General features: G+C 41.8%; 1 protein-coding gene across 2 annotated transcripts in view; it reads left to right on the top strand.

Moving 5' to 3' along the window:
• The first annotated feature begins 12,560 nt into the window (after nucleotides 1-12,560).
• cep78 (centrosomal protein 78) overlaps nucleotides 12,561-21,120 on the top strand; it is an 84,428-nt gene continuing 75,868 nt past the window's right edge. The window contains exons 1-2 of one of the 2 annotated variants that reach the window (XM_043712611.2): nucleotides 12,561-13,251; nucleotides 14,358-14,621. In XM_043712611.2, the coding sequence (XP_043568546.2) occupies nucleotides 13,080-13,251; nucleotides 14,358-14,621 (436 nt within the window). In that variant the 5' untranslated portion in view covers nucleotides 12,561-13,079. The remainder of the gene's footprint in view (nucleotides 13,252-14,357; nucleotides 14,622-21,120) is intronic. The other variant, XM_087997741.1, reaches the window with a different exon arrangement.

Genomic DNA, 21,120 nt, shown 5'->3' with positions numbered 1-21,120 from the left:
TCAGCCATGCTGCAAAATTGTCCCCACCAGCAGACATACTCTCAGACAGCATGTATGTCTGCAACAGCTTAAATGATTTCCGGCTACTGTGGGAAGCTAGAGGATTCAACTTGACAGACAGGAAACTATTACTGCTCAAATTTATTCTCTAAACTGCCCAAGGCTGTGAATACAGTATCATTGATGTTAGAGCCCACCATTGAACTTCCCCAACTGGGAACATAAAGGGAAGATGAATTGGCTAAGCAGAGTGACAATGAAAGAGAACCATGGCAGCACCCCATTCTGGAACACATAGATCCTGTCGCTGTGAGCCAAACCGAAGTTGAAGATCAGGTACACGCTCAGATTAGTGACACCAAATTAAAGCAAGTATGGAAGCGAATGATCCCCACCATGACAGCATGTGGGAGGACAAGTTAAGAAGGAAGAATGGACTTGTTCTCCAAGGTCATAGAATCACACAGTCATAGAGATGTACAGCATGGAAATAGATCCTTCAGTCCAACTTCTCCATGCTGACCAGATATCCTAAATTAATCCAATCCCATTTGTCATCATTTGGCTCATATCCCTCTAAACCCATCCCATTCATATACCCATCCACATGCTTTTTAAATGTTGTGATTTCTCTGGCAGCTCATTCCATACACACACCTCTGTGTGAAAAAGTTGCCCGTTATGTCCCTTTTAAAGCTTTTCCCTCTCCCCTTGAATCTATGACCTCTAGTTTTGGACTCCGTTACCCTGGGGAAAAGACCTTGGCTATTCACCTTATCTATGCCCCTCATGATTTTATAAATTTCTATGAGGTCACCCCTCAGCCTCCAATGCTCCAGGGAAAATAGCCCCAGCCTTTTCAGCCTCTTCCTATAGCTCAAACCCTCCATCCCTGGCAACATCCTTGCAAATCTTTTCTGAACCCTTTCAAGTTTCACAACATCCTTCTAATAGGTGGGAGACTGGAATTGAATGCAGTGCTCCAAAAGTGACCTAACCAATGTTCTGTACAGCTACAACATGAGCTCCCAACTCTTATACTCAGTGCACTGACCATCAAAGGCAAGCATACCAACACTTTCTTCAAGCAACTGTGCACCTGCACTCTAAGGTCCCTTTGTTCAGCAACACTCCCCAGGACCTTACCATTAAGTGTATAAGTCCTGTCCTGAATGGCCTTTCCAAAATGCAGCATCTCACATTTATCTAAATTAAACTCCACCTGCCACTCCTCAGCCCATTGTCCCATCTGATCAAGGTCCTGTTGTACTCTAAGGTAACCTTCTTCGCTGTCCACTACAATTCCAATTTTGGTGTCACCTGCAAACATACTAACCATATGTCCTATGCTCACATCCAAATCATTTATATAAATGACAAAAAGCGGTGGACCAGCACCAGTCCTTGTGGCATATCACTGGTTATGGGCCTCCAGTCTGAAAAGCAACCCTCCATCACCCTCTGTTTCCCATTTTCAAGCCAATCTGTATCCAAGTGGCTAGTTCTCCCTGTCTGCCATGTGTTCAAACTTTGCAATTAGTCTATCATGTGGAACCAGAACGCTTTACCGAAGTCCACATAGATCACGTCCACTGCTCTATCTTTATCAATCTTCTTCATTACTTCTTCAAAGAATTCAACTAAGTTAGTGAGATGTGATTTCCCACACACAAATGTTGACTATCACTAATCAGTTCCTGCCTTTCCAAATACATGTAAATCCTGTCTCTCAGGATTCTCTCCAACAACCTGCCCAAGACTAATGTCAGGCTCACCATTCTAGAATTACCTGGTTTTAGAGTCATAAAGATGTACAGCATGAAAACAGACCCTTCAGTCCAACTTGTCTATGCAGATCAGATATCCTAAATTAAACAAGTCCCATTTGCCAGAATTTGGCCCATATCCATCTAAACTCTTCTTATTATCTACCCATCGTTCCTTAGCACTTTTCTTAAATTGTGGCACCATAATGACCAATCTCCAGTTTTCCGGCTCTCTCATCCAGGACAGAAATCAAGTGATTTATCAATCTATGAGTTCAAGGACTTCAAGGGACAGACCTTATGACTAACAGAATTAAGGAATTGTGTTGGTGGTCAGAAATGGAAAAAGACATAAAACATTGAGTCAAGAATTGTAATACCAGCATCCAGAACAATCCAAGCAGGATCGTCAATAAAGGTGGTGAGGCATACTAGGCCAGTAGCAGCACCATGAAGAGAGGTGCAGTGGTTTTGATGAGGTTTGTCCTGAGCAGCGCCATGTTGTAGGCTTATGTGTTCTATGGGCTGTTCCCTGGGATGCACACTGAAACAAACATTGACCGCATCTGGAAGACAATCAACTTGGTGAAAGAAGTTCTTTGGTCTGCTGAAACTTGTCAGTCTTCCAGTGCAATGTTGACCTTGACCAAATATTGGAGTCTGGCACATGCAAAAGTCCAGGACTACAGCTGAGGGTTGCATTGAAGTTTGGGGCAGCTGGAGGGGGGGAGGGGGGTGGAGTCCTTCTGCCAAAGTACAATAGGGGTCCATTGAGTTATCAGACCCTCACGGTTCCTCAAAAGTACATAAATATGGTCCTGTAGAATTAAGAAATACCTTAGGTTTTTTTTGCAACTGCAAGGAATGCCAATTTCTATTGTTTGATATTCGAGTGCAAAGACTGTACAGAAATACTTCAGTATCTGCATATGTACATGAAGAATTTTTAAGAACAAAGCATATTTTTTGCAATAAAAAAATTTCAGATCCCCATTTGGTGGTGGACATAGTCAGTCCATCTTTGTACAGAATTTTGCGAGATACGAAAAAGACAGGGTGACACCATGTTAATCAATTAAAGACCTATGTTAGGTTCTTTTTCTTGAGATTCTTAAACACACCAACTTTTGTGAACAACCAAAATTTTAAAAAGCACAGTACAGTGCAATCTTTCTGGCGAAACCTTTTAACATATTTCGCAGGGCTTGCAGAGCCGTATCAAAGGTCTCTCTCCGAATAAAGGAAACAGTCCTTGCTTTATACAAAACCTTTACATCACAGTCAGTGATGCCTACAAGACAAACTCCCACCGTCCCCAAGTCACTCCCTCACAGTCACATGCCACTCAAGACACAATGCAGTGACTACATCATTTCCAGAAACAATATCATGTAAATCATCCCTTAATGGTCAAATCAGTTGTGGATCTTTTTTTTTATTATAGGGAGTAGTCAAAATTCCAACTGCAATGTTCTTACTGGTTTCGAATAGGATGACGATAATGTAATTCCTTTACCCTGAATAACCAGGAAATGGCCATGTAAATGGCTCTGAATGGCAAGATATGGGAATGTAAATTCCTTACAATCATCCTTTAAGAGAGACCTCCCGGGGGAATCCAAGATGGCGGCGACCCAGCAAGACTGAGTCTATAGTGCTCCTCCCAAGACTTGGGTACAGTGGGTCACCCACACCCTACCACGCTCACCAAATCATTTATAATAGTTGTGTAATTTAATTAGTTGTGTAATATTACATTTAAACAATTTAATCCTTTATTCAAATGACTAAAGGGAAGGGAGCCCGCAGCTCTCAGCAAGCAGGAACCCCTCCCCCACCCTCTCCAGCTGCAGCAGAGGCGTCCACAGCCGCCCCGGGGGACTTACCAACAGTAACAAGCCTTGCAGAAATGATTTCCAAGCTTGACTCAAAGATCGATGCCTTTATTGCAGAATCCAGAAATCGTTGGGACTCGCTCTTGGCCGCGCTGCAGAAGCAGGACCGAGAGATTCAAGAAATTGAACGCCGAGTCGGAGGGGCGGAGCTAAAGGCCGCGACCTCCGAGACTACTGCTCAATCAGCCGTGGATCAGGTCCGGACTCTCGAGCAGTGAGTCCGGACCTTGGAAAATCATATTGACGACCTCGATAATCGAGGTCGCCGAAAAAATATTCGTTTGCTGGGCCTTCCCGAACGGGAAGAGGAAGGCCAGCTTACAGCATTCCTGGAGCAGTGGCTGCCACAGCTTTTAAATCTGCAAGCTGCATCAGGCCAGGTAAGGGTAGAGTGGGCCTACCGGGTCGCAATACGCGGGCCCGGTTCGAACCAGCGCCCGCGCCCGGTCCTGTTCCGGCTGCAGAGCTACAAGGAGAGGCAGATACTCCTAGAAGCCTCTAGAAATCTCGGAAAAGACCCCCAAGCTATGATCTATAAAGGATCCAAGATCATGCTATTTCAGGACTTTTCCCCGGCTCTGGTTCGAAAGAGGAAGGCATTCGACGAGGCGAAGAAGCGTTTAAGGGACTTAAATATTCAGTGCTCCTTACGCTACCCAGCGATGTTACGCTTTAACCATGAAGGATTCGTATATAACTTTGGATCACCAGAAAAGGCTAAGGAATTCTTGGACTCTCTTAGCTAAACTGTAAGACATAATGGATGTTGGTCTGCCTTTACCCCCCCCCCCTTTTTTTTCTCTTTTCTCTTACTACTGTTTAATATTATCATGGGGGGTGGGGAGAGGGATTTGATTTTCTCCCCTCCCCCTTGGGGCTGTTTTCTGTTATTATTTTATGTATATATGAGGGATGTATGTATATGTGTGTATATATATATATATATATATATAAAAGCTGGGGGCTTTGGTTAATGTTGGTGGGGGAAGGTGGTTACCTTATTCAATTTTACCTCTGTCTCTAGGAGCGGGGTTGTTTTCCCCTTGTTATTTTGTATTATTATATTTAATTATTATTTGTTGAGGTGGTAATTTTATAATTATATGTTTATATATGGTATTAACATTACCAAATATACCCAGGTGTTGGTATCGGTGGGGGTAGGGTGCTCACTGTTAACTCTAGCTCTATATTATATTTGAATTCTCCTCATTTTATTGAGGAGTGCCTGGGTCAAGGGTGGGGCATTGGTTGGGAGAGGATATGAGGGACTTTTGGAGAGGAAGTGACACCCCCTGGGAACAAGGGGGAAAGTCTCCACTTAGATACGTTTTATATTTTTTTTATTTAGAAATAGTTTTTTACTGTATTGTTGTGGGTGTATTAAAGAGGCTTTATTTTTGTAAATTTTACATGTTCTACGCTCGGGATGTTCTGGATCGGGTTCCCCCTCCCGAGGGGTCTCGGATTGGCCCAGAGGATTATGGTTGATCAGTCGGTTAAGTGGTGCACCTGGAATGTCAAGGGGAGTAATTCGCCAGTCAAAAGGAAGAAAATATTATCAAATCTTAAGAAGGAAAGAGTTGATATAGCTCTCCTACAGGAGACACACCTGTCAGATAAAGAACACTTGAAATTACGACAGGGCGGATTTGATCAGGCCTTTTTTTCTTCTTTTAGCTCAAAAAGCAGGGGAGTTGTTATTCTTGTTCGGAAGAATTTCTCTTTCAAAATCCTAAAGCAGATAAAAGACGAATCTGGACGATATATCTTGATTAAAGCCCTCATAAATGGAGAGGAATATGGGATTTTAAATTTGTACTGCCCCCCGGCACACCCCTTTAAATTTATAACGGAAGCCTTTTCAAAATTGATGGCTTTTGATGCCCGTCATATAATTATAGGGGGAGACTTTAATTGTATTATGGATCCGGAAATAGATAGGATTCCCAAGAGTACTGCAGGAGTATCTCCCAGATCTAGACAATTGATGGATCTGAACAAAGAATTAGGATTAGTAGATGTATGGAGATGTCTTCATCCACAGGGTAGAGATTTTTCTTTCTACTCTAATCCACATAAATGTCATACCAGAATTGATATGTTTTTTGCCCCCTCGATTTTTTAAAATTCCATATCATCCTGTAAAATAGGTAGTATAGCAATTTCTGACCACGCTGCTGTATATATGGAAACTAAGGCGAGGAACAATGGGACATCCCCTCGGCATTGGCGTATGGACCTCTTCCTAATGAAAGATAGTAAATTTGTAAAGTACTTCTCTCAAGAATTTAAACCTTTTTTAGAAATTAATTCAGGTACAGCTAGCAACCCGTCAATGATGTGGGAGACCATCAAAGCTTACATGCGAGGCTTGATCATCTCCTACTCAGCGACCCAGAAGAAATTAAAGGGAGAACAACAGCGTCTGCTTGAAGCCCGCTTAAAAGCAGCTGAAACAGCATACACTGATAGACCTTCTATTATTAAATTGCAAAGGATTACAGCTCTTAGGACAGCTCTAAACACTACGCTTACTCAAACGGCTAAGAGGGAAATATTATTTGCAAAGCAAAGGTTATATGAATATGGCGATAAACCGGGTAGATACTTAGCATTTCTTGCAAAGAAAAAAAAGGCCCCTCAGACTATTACATCTATCAAGGAAAGTATGGGTATTTTGACTCATGATCACAAAAAGATTAATGCGATCTTTCGAGAATTTTATTCTGAGTTATATAAATCACAGGATTGTGAAGATAGGACGAAGAGGATGCAGTCATTTTTAAAAAATTTGACTTTTCCAGGCCTAACTCCGGAACAAGTATCGGTCCTAAATGCTCCTCTTACACCCCAAGAAATAGTTGATGCAATTAGGCAACTTCAAAATGGTAAGGCGCCGGGCCCAGATGGTTTTCAAGCTGAATTCTATAAAGAATGTACAGAAATACTGGCTGGTCCACTTATGGACATGTACAACTATGCATATAGTCAGGGCTGTCTCCCGCCTTCGCTGAAAGAGGCAAATATCTCTCTTATCCTTAAAAAAGGAAAGGACCTAGAAGATTGTACATCATACAGACCAATATCCTTGCTAAATCTAGATTTTAAAATCCTCTCTAAAAACGTTAGCACTGAGACTAGAAAGGATACTACCACATATTATAAAGGAGGATCAGATGGGGTTTATTAAGGGCCGTAGATCATCCAATAATGTTAGAAGGGCTCTGAATGTGATTCAAGCTTGTCATCAGGGAAAGATACTAGGAGTAGTAGTCTCATTAGACGCGGAAAAGGCATTTGATAGGGTCGAATGGTCATATTTGTTTTACACATTGGAGAGGTTTGGCGTTGGACAGGTGTTTACCAAATGGGTCTCAACATTGTATAGTGATCCCAAAGCAGTGGTGGTTACCAATGGATTAGGTTCGGATAGCTTCAGTGTGGGTAGGGGCTGCCGTCAGGGATGTCCCCTCTCGCCATTGTTATTCACGCTAATAATTGAACCACTAGCAGAAGCTATACGAGCTGATCCTAATATAGTGGCCCCAAGGATTGGTACAGGTAAACATAAAATTACCCTTTATGCAGACGATGTTCTTCTATTCCTCAGTAACCCTTTGATGTCCATACCTCGCTTAATCCAAGTTATTAATACATTTAGTGCATTCTCAGGCTATAAAATCAATTTTTCAAAATCGGAGGCTATGCCAATGGGTGGCCTTGCTATGATACCCCGCTTAGCGGATGGATCCCTTTTTCCCTTTCGCTGGTCCCTGGAGGGCTTCTTATATTAAGGCATTTTTATCACTCCAGTATTTGGTCAGTTGTATAAGGCTAATTTTGTGTATTTATTGGAAAGGATAAGGCAGGACCTCCAGCGATGGGGAGACCTACCAATTTCCTGGTTGGGTAGAATAGCACTAATCAAAATGAATGTCTGCCCCGTCTCCTATATCCTATGAGAATGCTTCCGGTGATGTTGCCGAGGACGGCTTTATGTAAATTATATGGCTGGCTGGGTTCCTTTATCTGGAATCATAGGCGGCCCCTCATTAAGCTGAAGAAGCTACAGCTTCCACAGGCAAGGGTTGGATTGGACTTCCCAGACTTTAGGAAATATCAGTTAAGTTCCCTATTAAGTTACATAGCTGATTGGGTCTTGTCTGATCCACAATCAATCTGGTTGGACATCGAGGCTTCTCAAGTAAAATACCCACTTATTAACCTTTTATTCTCAGACAAGAGGAAAATCATTACAGATCACTGTAAAAACCCTATAATATTAAATACAATCAAGGCTTGGAATATAATGCGGCAAAATGAGGGCAATTCACATAAAACATCCCCCTATGCACCGATAATGGGAGCATGGGGATTCCAACCGGGGTTAACTGATGCCACTTTTAAACTCTGGAGATCCAGGGGTATCTCATGTCTAGGGGATCTATTTAAAGACGGGGTCCTGATGTCTTTCGAACAGCTGCGTCAGAAATTCGGATTACCCAATGGAGACCTCTTTCGATACTTCCAAATTCGAGATTTTATACAGAAGAAGACTACGTTATTAGATAGTCTTTATAAATCCGATAGAGAATGTAGTGTCCTACGACCAGTGGGGGTATCTTCCGTCAGTACTATTTATCATTTACTACATGATGGAGTATCGGGAGATATGAATAATCTGCTTAAAACATGGGATCAGGATTTGGGACTAGAAATCTCCACAGAAACGTGGAATGATATTTGGGAAAATGCTAGAAGAATTACTATTTGTAACAGAACCCAGGCTATCCAGCTGAAGATACTTCATAGGGCCCATATAGCACCGGTTCAATTGGCAAAATTTAAAGCAGGAGCATCTCCAATGTGTCCTAAATGCAAAATAGAGGTGGGCACTCTTGTACATTGCTTATGGACCTGTCATAAGGTCCGTAGATATTGGACTAAAGTAGCAAGTACCCTGACAGAAATTTTAGGAACGGAAATTAAAGTGGACCCTGCATCTCTCCTCTTGGGTTTTCAAACTTTCCCTCCCTGGACACGTACGGGAAGAGACTATTTTCTATTCTTTCTTTCTGTGCAAGGAAAAATATTTTGGTGAACTGGGCGGCTGAGGGCTCCCCTGGACTTTCAAGTTGGCACAGACTAATTATGGAATGTATTCCCCTTGACTTCCTTACAAATATGGTGCACCGAAAGACCGAATTATTTTATAAAATATGGCAGCCCTTTTTGAATTACATAAATACAGATATTTCGGCTATCCTAACAAGGGCTTTTATTTAATTGAGATTACAAACCTGGCTGGTCCGGGGCCCCTCGGGGGAGGAATCCCGCACGAATATGGGTTTTATTATATCTGATGCTAACACATCCCGAGCATGTAAGAGACTTAAATATACACTCTGGTTAGTTGTAGGTTAGATTAGTAGATAGTTGAGTTTTGGTTATTTTTTTTAATTTTTTTCGGTTCTTTTCTGTTGTGTTTTTTTTTGTTAAATTTTGGCTATTGTATATTTGAGCTAATTGTATATCAATGTTTATATCTGAGAGTTTTGTTTATTTTGTAAACTTGTAAAAATGTTAAATTTCTAATAAAAATATCTATTAAAAAAAAGAGAGACCTCCCACCCCAGCCTTGGGACATCCAATTTCCTGCAGGTCAGCAAAGCAAATTAACCCTTTAATATCTCAGTTTACAGAGCCAAAAGCAAATGCCACCAGCTCCACGAACATTTTGGGGGAAATGGGTGAATTAGAGTCATAAAGATGTACAACAAAGAAACAGATCCTTTGGTCCAACCCGTCCATGCCGACCAGATATCCCAACCCAATCTAGTCCCACCTGCCAACGCCCGGCCCATATCCCTCCAAATCCTTCCTATTCATATACCCATCCAAATGCTTCTTAAATGTTACAATTGTACCACCACTTCCTCTGGCAACTCATTCCATATACGTACTACCCTCTGTGTGGAAAAAGTTGTCTCTTAGGTCTCCTTTGTATCTTTCCCTTCTCACTGTAAATCTATGCCCTTTAGTTCTGGATTCCCCGGCCCCAGGGAAAAGAATTTGTCTATTTACCCTATCCATGCCCCTCATAATTTTGTAAACCTCAATAAGGTCACCCCTCAGCCTCCGCGCTCCAGGAAAAACAGGTCCAGATCCAAGATCCAAATTCCCAATCCTGATCCAGGACTAGCCCGTTACTAATCCAGGCTGGGATCCTGGACCAGCCTTGGACATTTTCCCTCCTGAGGCCTTAACTGCAGGAACTGAACCACAGCTGGCCCCACCAATTCCAGCCAGCAGAGGCAGGGCCTTGGTGGCACAGCAGCTCTGAAGTGAAAGGGATGGTTAGAGAATTTTCCACAAAAGTAACTGTCCTATGTGGTGCTCTCGCACAGAGACAGAGACAATGCCTTTCCCACAGAGACTTGGTTGGGGAAAAAGTCCCAGGCAGCCAGAAAAGGACATTGTTAATAATCAATGTTACCACTGTGGCCCTAATCTGCCACTGCATCAATGGTCGTACTGGGCTACAGCACCATACAGTATGATAAATAGCCATCATTATTTGTTGGCGCCGATTTTTGATATTCAGGATTTAAATTTCAGTTTGGATGAATGCTTGAAATTTCAGCATTCTGTGAATTAAGAATTCACTTTACTCCTGTTCCCTTAACTTTCTGTTATTCTGTTTCCATGTCCTGGATTAGAAAACTATACATTTGGTTTGGTCTGGTTAAACCCAACTCAAAAATTACACCATTGACTTCTGACTATCCTTCTGGATTTAGCAAATCTTATCTCTTTTAAAACTTCATTAGGATGTTGGCCTTTCAACATTGTCCTTTAACTACTCTGTTCAAATTTTACTTTTGAAATCCATTCTCCTTCCTGGCTGCTGTTTGCTTCTAAATGTCCAAATGTGTAAGGAAAGATTCACTGGCTGTACAGCTAAATTGTCCTTCTTATTTCAATGCAAAATAATTTATAGGTTCATTCCCATGGTTTAAACTTCTCCAGTAAATGCAGGTTCAACACGGCCTTAAAGGCAAAATGATGAAAACAAAAATGCTGTTGAAGCTCAGTGGTTCTAGCAACTTCTGTGGAGAGAGAAATAATAAGTTTAGAATCAAAACATTAACTCTGTTTCTTTCCGTCAGACCTGCTGAGTTCCTCCAGCACTCTGTTTCTATTTTACTGCTGCTTTATACACTTCATCAAGGTTATTTTGCAGTAGACATTTGACAGTCATTTTTTGTCAGTTTATGAATTCTTTTAAATTCTGTTCAAATTTTATTTCCTCATTCACCCTGATCTTCCAAACATTTTCTTGCAATGGTGATCACTTCATTTTAAACTTTAATTGATGTTCATTACCACACATCCTTCCTCATGGTTACATGGTATCAGTATAAGTGATAACAGAGTAATTCTGTTTTAAGCACTACTTTGCTTTCTTTTATGCTTCATTACAGACATATGGAACATCACCCAATCACATGGATAGCAGTTGGCGGAAATGTGCCACAGGTGCATTGTCCAGAATGCATTTTGATTCTACCTCCATCTTTAACCAGAAAGGTTAGAAACTTAGAGGACACCAAAGATGACATCATTTTTCACAGATAGCACTGTCTCATCTCAATTGTTTTCCTTACCAGAGTTCTGAGGTTCCAAGTAAACAATAATCTTGGCTCTTGCAATATACAACTCCAGTATATTTGCAAACAATTGCTAGATACAAAAGACCATTTTTTCATTATAGAAGTCTACAGCACAGAAAGTAGCTCTTTGGCCCATCAAATCTACTCTAGTCAAAAACAAACACCTAACTATTAACATCCCATTTTCCATCACTTGGCACATCTAAATACTAGTTAAATGTTTTAAAGGTTTCTGACTCTACCACCCTTACAAGGAGGAGAAAGTGAGGACTGCAGATGCTGGAGATCGGAGTTGAGAGTGTGGTGCTGGAAAAGCACAGCAGGTCAGGTAGCATCCGAGGAGGAGAATCAACATTTTGGGCATAAGCCCTAAGGGTGGCACGGTTGCACAGTGGTTAGCACTGCTGCCTCACAGCACCAGAGACCTGGGTTCAATTCCCGCCTCAGACTGTGTGGAGTTTGCACGTTCTCCCCGTGTCTGCGTGGGTTTCCTCCGGGTGCTCCGGTTTCCTCCCACAGTCCAAAGATGTGCAGGTTAGGTGAATTGACAATGCTAAATTGCCCCTAGTGTTAGGTAAGGGGTAAATGTTGGGGTATGGGTAGGTTGCGCTTCGGCAGGGCGGTGTGGACTTGTTGGGCCCAAGGGCCTGTTTCCACACTGAAAGTAATCTAATCTAATCTAATGATGCCTGATGAAGGGCTTATGCCCCAAAACATCGATTCTCCTGCTCCTCGGATGCTGCCTGACCTGCTGTGCTTTTCCAGCAACACACTCTCCACCCTTACAAGCAATAAATTCCAGATTTCCATCACTTTCACATCTCGCCTAAACCTCCTGTCCCTTATCTTAAATGTATACCTCCTCGTCATTGGTGCCTCTAACAAGAGAAGAGTTCCTTCCTGTCTAGCCAATCTATACCCCTCATAATTTTAAACATCTCAATCACATCTCCCCTCAGTCTCCTCTGCTCCACTACTGTGTAACACAATCCAATCACTTCCAACTTAACCTGAGAAAACACGAATTTGTTTTGTAAGATTGAATAACTTTAGCAAGTACAACATTTTGATATTATTATACACTTTCGATAACATAATCCTGCATTTCTGAAAGAGGTTAAAAATACATAATGAAATAAGTAACGGCTGTTTGATCGTGCAGAACTTAAGTATATGCCATTCTATTATAATATGCATTTTGTCAACGAGATATTTGCTGTCATGTGATTGAATTGGGGTTGCTGTTTCTAAAGCGTGAACTTTTGAAATGTGTGTTGGCATTAACGCGATTACTGCGCCGACACTTTAAGCGCTGTTTCTAAAGTACGATTTTTATATGACGCAGGGTTACACAAGAACGCAACCATTACATTATAGAAGAACTGACTGTATTGCTGAAAAAGTCAGCATCCATGGAGACAGCAAGTTTCGAGTCTACATAAATCTTCACCAGAGCTAAAGTGTCCAGCATTTGTTGTTTTCAGTACAGATTACTGCAATAATTTGTTCCTACATATTACTGAAAAAGACCTTAATCGCGACTTTTCGTCTTACAATTTGCAATGTAGTTAACTCTTGAGGACCCGCTGAGCATCTAAGGAAGGATGCTTAATAAACGCTCCATTAGAGTACAGCAAAAAGAAAGTGAGTCAAATAGGAGGGCTTTACAAAAGAAAAACAAATGGTCATGAACTATTTCCGTTGCGATCCGTGCTTTAGACTTGAGCTGACATCAGTCCCGGATGATAAACAACTCAAGACGCTCAGTACCAGTGCATCCACAGGCCAGCAGCCGCCATCTTGTGGGTGGACGGTTGGAGCCGGCGGGAGCGCCCGCGCTCACAGTCCGGGGCCGCGCAGCCGCAGTGAGCATCGGTAACGGCTGGAGCTGGATAGGTGTCTCTCTCAGTGACAGTGAGTAAAACCAGGGTCTGTGTCCGTTAGCAAGGCACCGAGCAGTTAACCGCTGGGAGGGGGTACTGCCATGTGAAATGAGTGGCGAGCACGGATTCTGAGCATTCAGCAGATCGAGATGTTTGTTTTTATCTTGCGACATTCTCCTGCTGAATGCACTGGGCTGACCCTCCGGAGACATCGGTTCAAATCTCATCGCCTCCTCCACTCGCTGGATCCTCCTCCCTATTCACTCATTCCTTGCTTCCTTCTACTCACCTCTATCCTCTGGCATCCCCTCACCCTACCCTACTCTCTGCAGCCCTCGAAACTCTCGCCCCTACTTACCTCCCTCCCCCCTACCCCACTTCCCACCCACCCCACTTCCCAGCTCGGCCTCCGCCCTCCTCTCCCATCTCACCCTTCTAATTTAAAAATATACCTTATTCATGTACACACACATACACAGAGTCATTAAAGCAGTTCGGTTCTGTACAGTATTATTTGGAGAAAAACTCACATTGGAGTTTGACTTTACAAACAAACCAAAGGGATATCTTTATTGTGTAAGATTACATTTACATGCAATTGAGGCACCGGGAGGGTCCGATAACTGAACAAATTCCCATTTAAAACGAAAACAGAAGTTGCTGGAAAAGCATCTGTGAATAGAAATCGGAGCTAACGTTTTAGTCCGGTGACCCTTCCTCAGGGTCGTTGACCTGAAATGTTAACTCTGATTTCTCTTCACAGATGCTGCCAAACCTGAGCTTTTCCAGCAACTTTTGTTTTAGTTTCTAATTTACAGCATCTGCAGTTCATTCGGTTTTTATACCCACCCCCCGTCATCAGAATGACCTCACTTTCCCCAGTCTTTCCCGCTACGCCTTGGCGACAACTACCCCAAGCTTTAGTGCATCCCTCCGCATGTGGTCCTGTGGAATGTATCATTCTGCAATATTCCCACCCTCCCAGCCCCATGCCGTCACGTCTGCCATTCAGTCACAAGACCAAATGACTTCCTGCTGCTGTTACTAGGTTTTCCGTTCCTTATTTTGGGTGCTCGGTATAGTTCAAAATTTCTTAGTTGCAAATGGTGACAGTTCTTTCCCTCACTGTTTTCACAGAATCACGTCAAATGATCGATTCCATTCACCTGTGCGAGCAAGGGCCAATGGATTTTGAAGCACATTATGAACACTTGTGTGCTCTGCATGACCTTGTTCCACTAAAAGCTGTGAAGGCAAATTTAAATCAAGGTGTTTTGGACATTAATGGTGACTGGATCAAGCTATCTGAGTGGGCACCGATTTTCAGCTCTATCAGTGTCAGTAAGAATTTAACTTTCCTTGCTGTTCGAAGTTACTATCAACCTGGCCTTGGGGAAACAGGTAAGGTACTTAATTTAAAATGACTAACTTTACAGTGGAGAATCATAAAATAATATAGAGAAGATACAGATAAGGCTTTCTATTAAACCTTTTATAAAATAAAAAAATTCAAATAGGTCATGTGAGCTTATGAAAAAGGAAAAGTAGGCTTTTAAACTTGTCAAATCTGCTCTGCTATTCATTATGATCATGGTTGATCTGATTTTTTTTGAAAGAGAGCCCATCATACTTAGTCTTTCCCAGGTTATAACCTCAGTTCTGTTATCTTTGGAAACCTGGTTTGTTCTTGCATCTATTCTAGTGTCTCTCTCTTTTATGGTGTTGGATGGAAATCAGAACTGAGTGTAGTACTCCTTAGTGTTACTTAACCAAGATGCTATCTGAGTTCAAAATAATTTATTTAGTTTTTAATTCTATATGCTTTCACTTAAACCTATTGTTATGTACTCATTGGGTAGTTGTGAAGAAAGGCTGCAGGGACCTTGAGGGGGGAAGAGAGAAAGGTTGAGGGGGTAAGTTTGGAGGAATAAGAGGGAGAGGCTGGAAGCTGGGTCGGGGGTGCAGGGCTAGCAGCTGCAAAGGTCAGGCATGGCAGTGCAAGAGGTGGAAGCTGGAAGGATAGGAGCACAGGGGAAACTGAAAGCCATGGGGAGGATAACCAGGTTGCTAGGGTTACAGGGAAGCTCTGATATTGAGAATACAGGGAGGTCTAAATGAAACAGAACAGTTTAAAACTGTTGATAGAGGTCTAAATTAGCCAACTGGGAACCAAGAAAAATTGACCTTACATGCAATGCTCTCCTTGCAAATGAACATGGAAACTCCAGCATAAGGCCACATATGTTCAAGAGCTGCTCTAATGGGGAAAACTATAGTGAATTCTGTAGTAATGAGCACTGTGTCCATTGTTAAATTTAAAAGTGAGATTGAAATCTGAAATGCTGTAAAATGGATAATCATTGCCTTGTTAAAATCTTCAACATTGATGGAGCTAATGCATTTCATCAGCATATGTAACTTCTTGATTCTGTACAACAAAAACAAATAGCTGGAAAAGCTCAGCAGGTCTGGCAATACCAGTGCAAAGAAATCAGAGTTAATGTTTTGTTTCCAGTGACCCTTCCTAAGAATTGACGGTAGATAGAAAAATGTCAGTTTATATGCAGAAGCTTGGGTGGGGGAGATGGGTAAGGAGTAGACAGTAGATATTGAATTGAATTGAATTGAATTGAATTTATTGTCACGTGTACCAAGGCACAGTGAAAAGCGTTGCCGCTGATATGGATAGAGCGCAAACAGAGAGAAGAACCATTGACAGACAAAGGAGTGAATAATAGTCTGGCCAGGAGGGTGAATAGAACAAGGTTATGTTGTCCTTGTTTTTTTTCAACTAGGAGAAAGTGAGGACTACAGGTGCTGGAGATCAGAGTCGAGAGTGTGGTGCTGGAAAAGCACAGCAGGTCAGGTAGCATCAGAGAAGCAGGCAAATCGACGTTTCGGGCATAAGCCTTTCATCAGGAATGCTTATGCCTGAAACGTCAATTTGCCTGCTCTGATGCTGCCTGACCTGCTGTGCTTTTCCAGCACCCCACACTCCGCTTTGTTATTACGATGTCCTTAAAAAAAAACACAGGTTCCAAGATAAAGTGCTGCTTCACCTGGAAGGTGTGTTAGGTAAGGACAAGGGAAACAGTGTTGCTGTTGCAGAAGGGAAGAGAGAGGGTGAGGGCTGAAGTGTAGGATATGAATCAGACCTGGCTGAGGCCCCTGTCAACAATAGTGCTGGGGAATCATCTGTTGAGAAAGAATGTGGACATTTCAGAGGCTCCCTTGTCTAAGTTGGCGTCATTTGAACAGATGCAATGGAAACTGGAAGAGCTGGGAGAATGGAGTAGAGTTTGTACAGGAAGCAGGGTATGAGGATGTCACCACCAGATGCATTTTCCTCCCCTGTCAGCTTTCTGCCAGGATTATTCCCTTCGGCTCATACTAGTCCACTCTTCCTTCACTCTAATACCCCCACACAGCCCAACGGCACCTTACCTTGCAACTGCAGAAAGTCTATATTTTATGGTCCACACAGATGGCCCAGCCATCAAAACCTCAGCTTTAGGAAGCCTATGGCCTGTTCCACTATGGCCCTATTTGAAGCATGAGCAGCATTTGATCTCATTCTGAGTCAGCCTGAGGCTTTTGTAAATGTGTCATGAGCCATTTTTTGGAGTGAGAAGCCTTGTGCACTAGCAGACGTTCCTGTATGACCTGAGAACCTTTTAAAGGGGGTAAGCATCTGAAAGATTTTTATGAATGAATCACAACAGCCCCCAGGATATCTTGCGCAGACTTCCAAAATTGACCATTAATAGAATGTAAGCCTTTTCCATTCACAAATGTCCAGGTTGGTGATCAGACACTCTTAAAACAATATGAGTGAAGAAAATAGCTCTCTGTGCCTGTGCCAGTATGCTAGCTGCTTGGCTATCATTGTCAAGCAGTAAGGATATAAAAAGGTGTGCTCTGGTGAGAGCAGCATTGGTAATATTCTGGATGCATTTATGCTTGAAAGTATGGCAGATGTCACACAGATCACCAGTTTCTTTGGAGAGGAATATATACTTAGTTCCCTCATCTAAATCAATAATAAGTCCTGATGAAGGGCTTTTGCCTGAAATTTCGATTTTCCTACTCCTCGGATACTGTCTGACCTGCTGTGCTTTTCCAGCACCACACTAATGTAGACTCCGATTTCCAGCATCTGCAGTCCTCACTTTTTTGCCTAAATCAATAGTAACAACAAGTGTGCAGATGGCACAAAGCTGGATGGGAGGTTGAACTCTGAGCAGGATGCAGAGATACCTCAATGTAATTTGGACAAGTTGAGTGAATGCATGGCAAATAAAGTATAATGTGGATAAATGTGTTTAACCACTTTGCTAGCAAAAACCGGAAACAGATTATTGCCTGAATGGCGATAAATTAGAAAGGGGACCTGGGTGTCCTTGCACACCAGTTGCTGAAAATAAGCATGCAGTTGCAGCAGGTGGTGAGGAAGACAACATTGGCCTTCATAGTGAGGGGAATTGAGTACAAGAGCAAGGCTGTCTTATGGCAATTCTGTAAGTCTGGAGTGCAACTACAGCTTGAGTATTGTGTGTATTTTTGGTTTCCTTACCTGAGGAAGGTAGGTCTGGCTATGGAGGGAGTGCAATGAAGGATTATCTGGAATGAAGAGTGAGGGTCCTATTCACTGGTGTTTAGAATAATGAGGGTAGAATCTAATAGAAATCCTAGATTGCTAACAGGACTAAACAGAGTAAATGCAGGAAGGATGTTCCCTGATAATTGAGTGCACAATCAGGTTGCAGTCTCAGAAAGACGTAAGCCTCATTTATTTACCCAGAGAGTAGTGAACCTGTGGAATTCTTTGCCAAAGAAATTGGTTGAGATGAAAATATTGAATATTTTCAAGAAGTTAGATAGTCTTTGGGGCAAATGAATTGAAGGATTTGGGGAGAAAGCAGGAACAGGGAACTGGGATGATCAACCATAATCATGTAGATTGGTGGAGCAAGCTCAAAGTCATACTCCTGCTCCTATTTTCTATGTTTTAATGAAACAGCTTTTTATGAGCATTAAAAAATAGTATAGCTGTGCTCTTGACAGTCATCAGGATGGGATTTCCATTCAGTCCTTGTGAGCGCAAATCTTCGCGAGCATTTATACAATTTGGAGATAATGGGGCAGGACATCCTTAATTGTCATCTTGTACTGTCTTTCAGGCAGTTGAAGAAAATGGCAGTGAGATTTATAAATCTGGAGTATCATATTTGCCTGCACCTTCTTGGTGTATCTTGTCCTTCTACTCTCTCCCTTTGGATGATGTGCAGCAATTAATGTTCTTCCTGGGTTTGTGCAAGATGTTCTCATCACTGTGTCTTTTTTTGTTGTCATAAGAGAATTATCAGGCTCACAATGGTTCCAGCGATGGAAATTTCCATGTGAGCTCTTTAGCAGATAATCTGTGGGATATATTACAAAGACGGCATAAAATATTTGAAGGGATTCCTGACCCATATGTTATTCTCTCTCAAAGTGTGGCTTAGAGACTTCCCAAGGAAGTAATAGCATTAATTTGGAAGGGAACTTTGAAGTATGTTCCCTGAACCAATTGCCTGGTGGACAACAAAATCATTTATGCCACTCTGGGATTGAATTTTGCTAGTAACACTTGATGACAATAGCTATTCCCATCCCTCCCAAGATAAGGCTCCTTCCCAGATTGCACTCCATGCCCTTGTATTCTTACATTTGAGTGAGAGAATCTGGCAGCTGTGATGTACTGTCCTCCAGAACGTACTATGGAATGTGGCTCGCAAATAGGAACTTTAGATTCCACTTCTGATTTCCTTGTTATCATGACATTTTGTTTAATTCACATGATGAGACAATAATGCACTCAATGTAATACTCACTGATTGAAGTAATAATTCGAAATCTGTGCTCTTGAACAAATTGAAACCAATTGGAAGACATTACTTAATTAGTGGTTGTATGATTAATACAGTTGAACGAGACGGGTCTCAAAAGCAAACTTGTTTAGTCCCCTTCTGTATGAAAGAATTATGAACTTACTCTGTCAACTTTGCAGTAGTTGCCATTTTAAAAATTTTTATGCAACTGACTTTTAATTTGATGTGGCAACATGGTTCCAACTTGAAGTTCATATGTGTGATGTGCAGTTTCTGCTGTGATGAAAATGGCCCCATCCTTTGAGTTCCTATTCTGTTGCTGCCCTGATGGCCCCGATAACGTTTTAATATTTCCCTGTTTCTGTTAAGTCCCTTTACATCACAAATAACATGCCCACTGTACCCACCTGACTTTTGTAATTCTCATACCCTTGTTGGTCCTACACACACCCCATCGAGAGGCTAGAGTTACTATGACCTGTTTGAAACCCACCATCCCCCATCAAGAGTTTTCAGTCTCCCTAACGCCCTCCAAATAAAAGTAGGATGCTAGCCTACTACCTGCAATTGCCCCTGATCACAGATGCCATTTTCTCAGTAACCTAATACAGTAAAACCATATCTAGAACTCTATAGACTTCCTCCTGATAAGCTCCCTGACCATTATTGACCAAACATCCATGACTGACTGTGGCTAGCCTGTGAACAGACTTGGCTGGATGTCTGGACTCAGCCATCCTGGGACTAATGTCTCCTCAGTACCCTAACTGACCTATCAGTAATCTCTGGACTGTTTACACTTGGCTTCTAGGAATGTGTGTAACCCAATTCCTGGATTGCCAGTACACTGATCCCTGGTTTCTTGGAGGGCCTAGTGCCTGATTGACCACAGCCAACTACCTAGTCTGGTAGCATACACACCCCTTTACTGACCTTCTGTAGCAATACGTCCTAAATGTTGTATTCCTTCACCCAGCAAAGGACATTCCTTCTTTGATTTTCACACTGTGACAATGTAATGGGGAAAGTGTGCTGATAAAGCACAAGCCATCACAAAACGTTTAACTGGATAAAATCCTTATGAGACCACCAAAGTGACCAGTCTACCTGACTGCTACTCATGACAATTCATACCAGATTTCTTCAGCAACAATTTTTAAAAATAATAATTTTTATTTTAACACTGAACATAAGCAATGAAAATCAAAATCTCAAAAATATATGTGCTTAATATAATTAGGACAGATAAAAAACAAATGGTTTAACACATATTATGATTGGAAAAATAATATAGACACAGTAAATGTTCCAAAGATCAAAATCCAGACTACAAGGTGGAAAGTTGTTTTCTTGTTTTTTTTGTTGCAGTAATAATATATTATTATCGGAGCGAGACAGTCCATTCTTTAAAACAGCAGGTGAACATAGGTCTTTTCTTGTATGAATTCTTTCTTTTAAGCTGTCTTGTTTTTTTCTTCATCTTTTTCCTCAAAAGGAGAGTGAGTTGGGGAGAGATGATATCTTCTGTCTGCAGGCTGTGGGTATCTCTTCCATTCTGCTACTTGGCACTTGCAGCCTTTCAGCACTGCAGGTCAGCCAGTCAGAGGGCTGATGTGAGGCACAGCTTCACTAGCTTGAAAGATTCTTGGTGCAGTTCATTCTCATTCTCCTCCCTTTTTTAAAAAAAAGTCACATTGTATTGCATAGTTCAACAATATACAAAACTTGCTGTTCAAGTTGCAAAATTTTCCTAGTATTCCATTCATAACATTCCAGCTTCCATTTCAGTTGCTGTTCCTTTAAAAAAAGTTAAAATATATGGTCTCTTTCAACTCATTACCATTAACTTGAAGCATTGCAGTTTGCTTGCTGCTTCAGCTACTAGCATATGCTGCATCTATGATGTTGATGCCTGATTATATACATGATATGACCATCCCTTGTCTGAATGGTACATTCACTATTCAGTGTTGCAACCATCACAGTCTGTTTGCTTCTCCCTCCCTTCCTCCCTCCCAAAAAGTGTAAAT

Source organism: Chiloscyllium plagiosum, unplaced genomic scaffold (assembly GCF_037043375.1).
Source record: "Chiloscyllium plagiosum isolate Xiang-an unplaced genomic scaffold, Cpla_swu_hap1 HiC_scaffold_2, whole genome shotgun sequence".
In the NCBI taxonomy this organism is placed as follows: domain Eukaryota; kingdom Metazoa; phylum Chordata; class Chondrichthyes; order Orectolobiformes; family Hemiscylliidae; genus Chiloscyllium; species Chiloscyllium plagiosum.
This window is presented reverse-complemented; position numbering and strand designations above follow the sequence as displayed.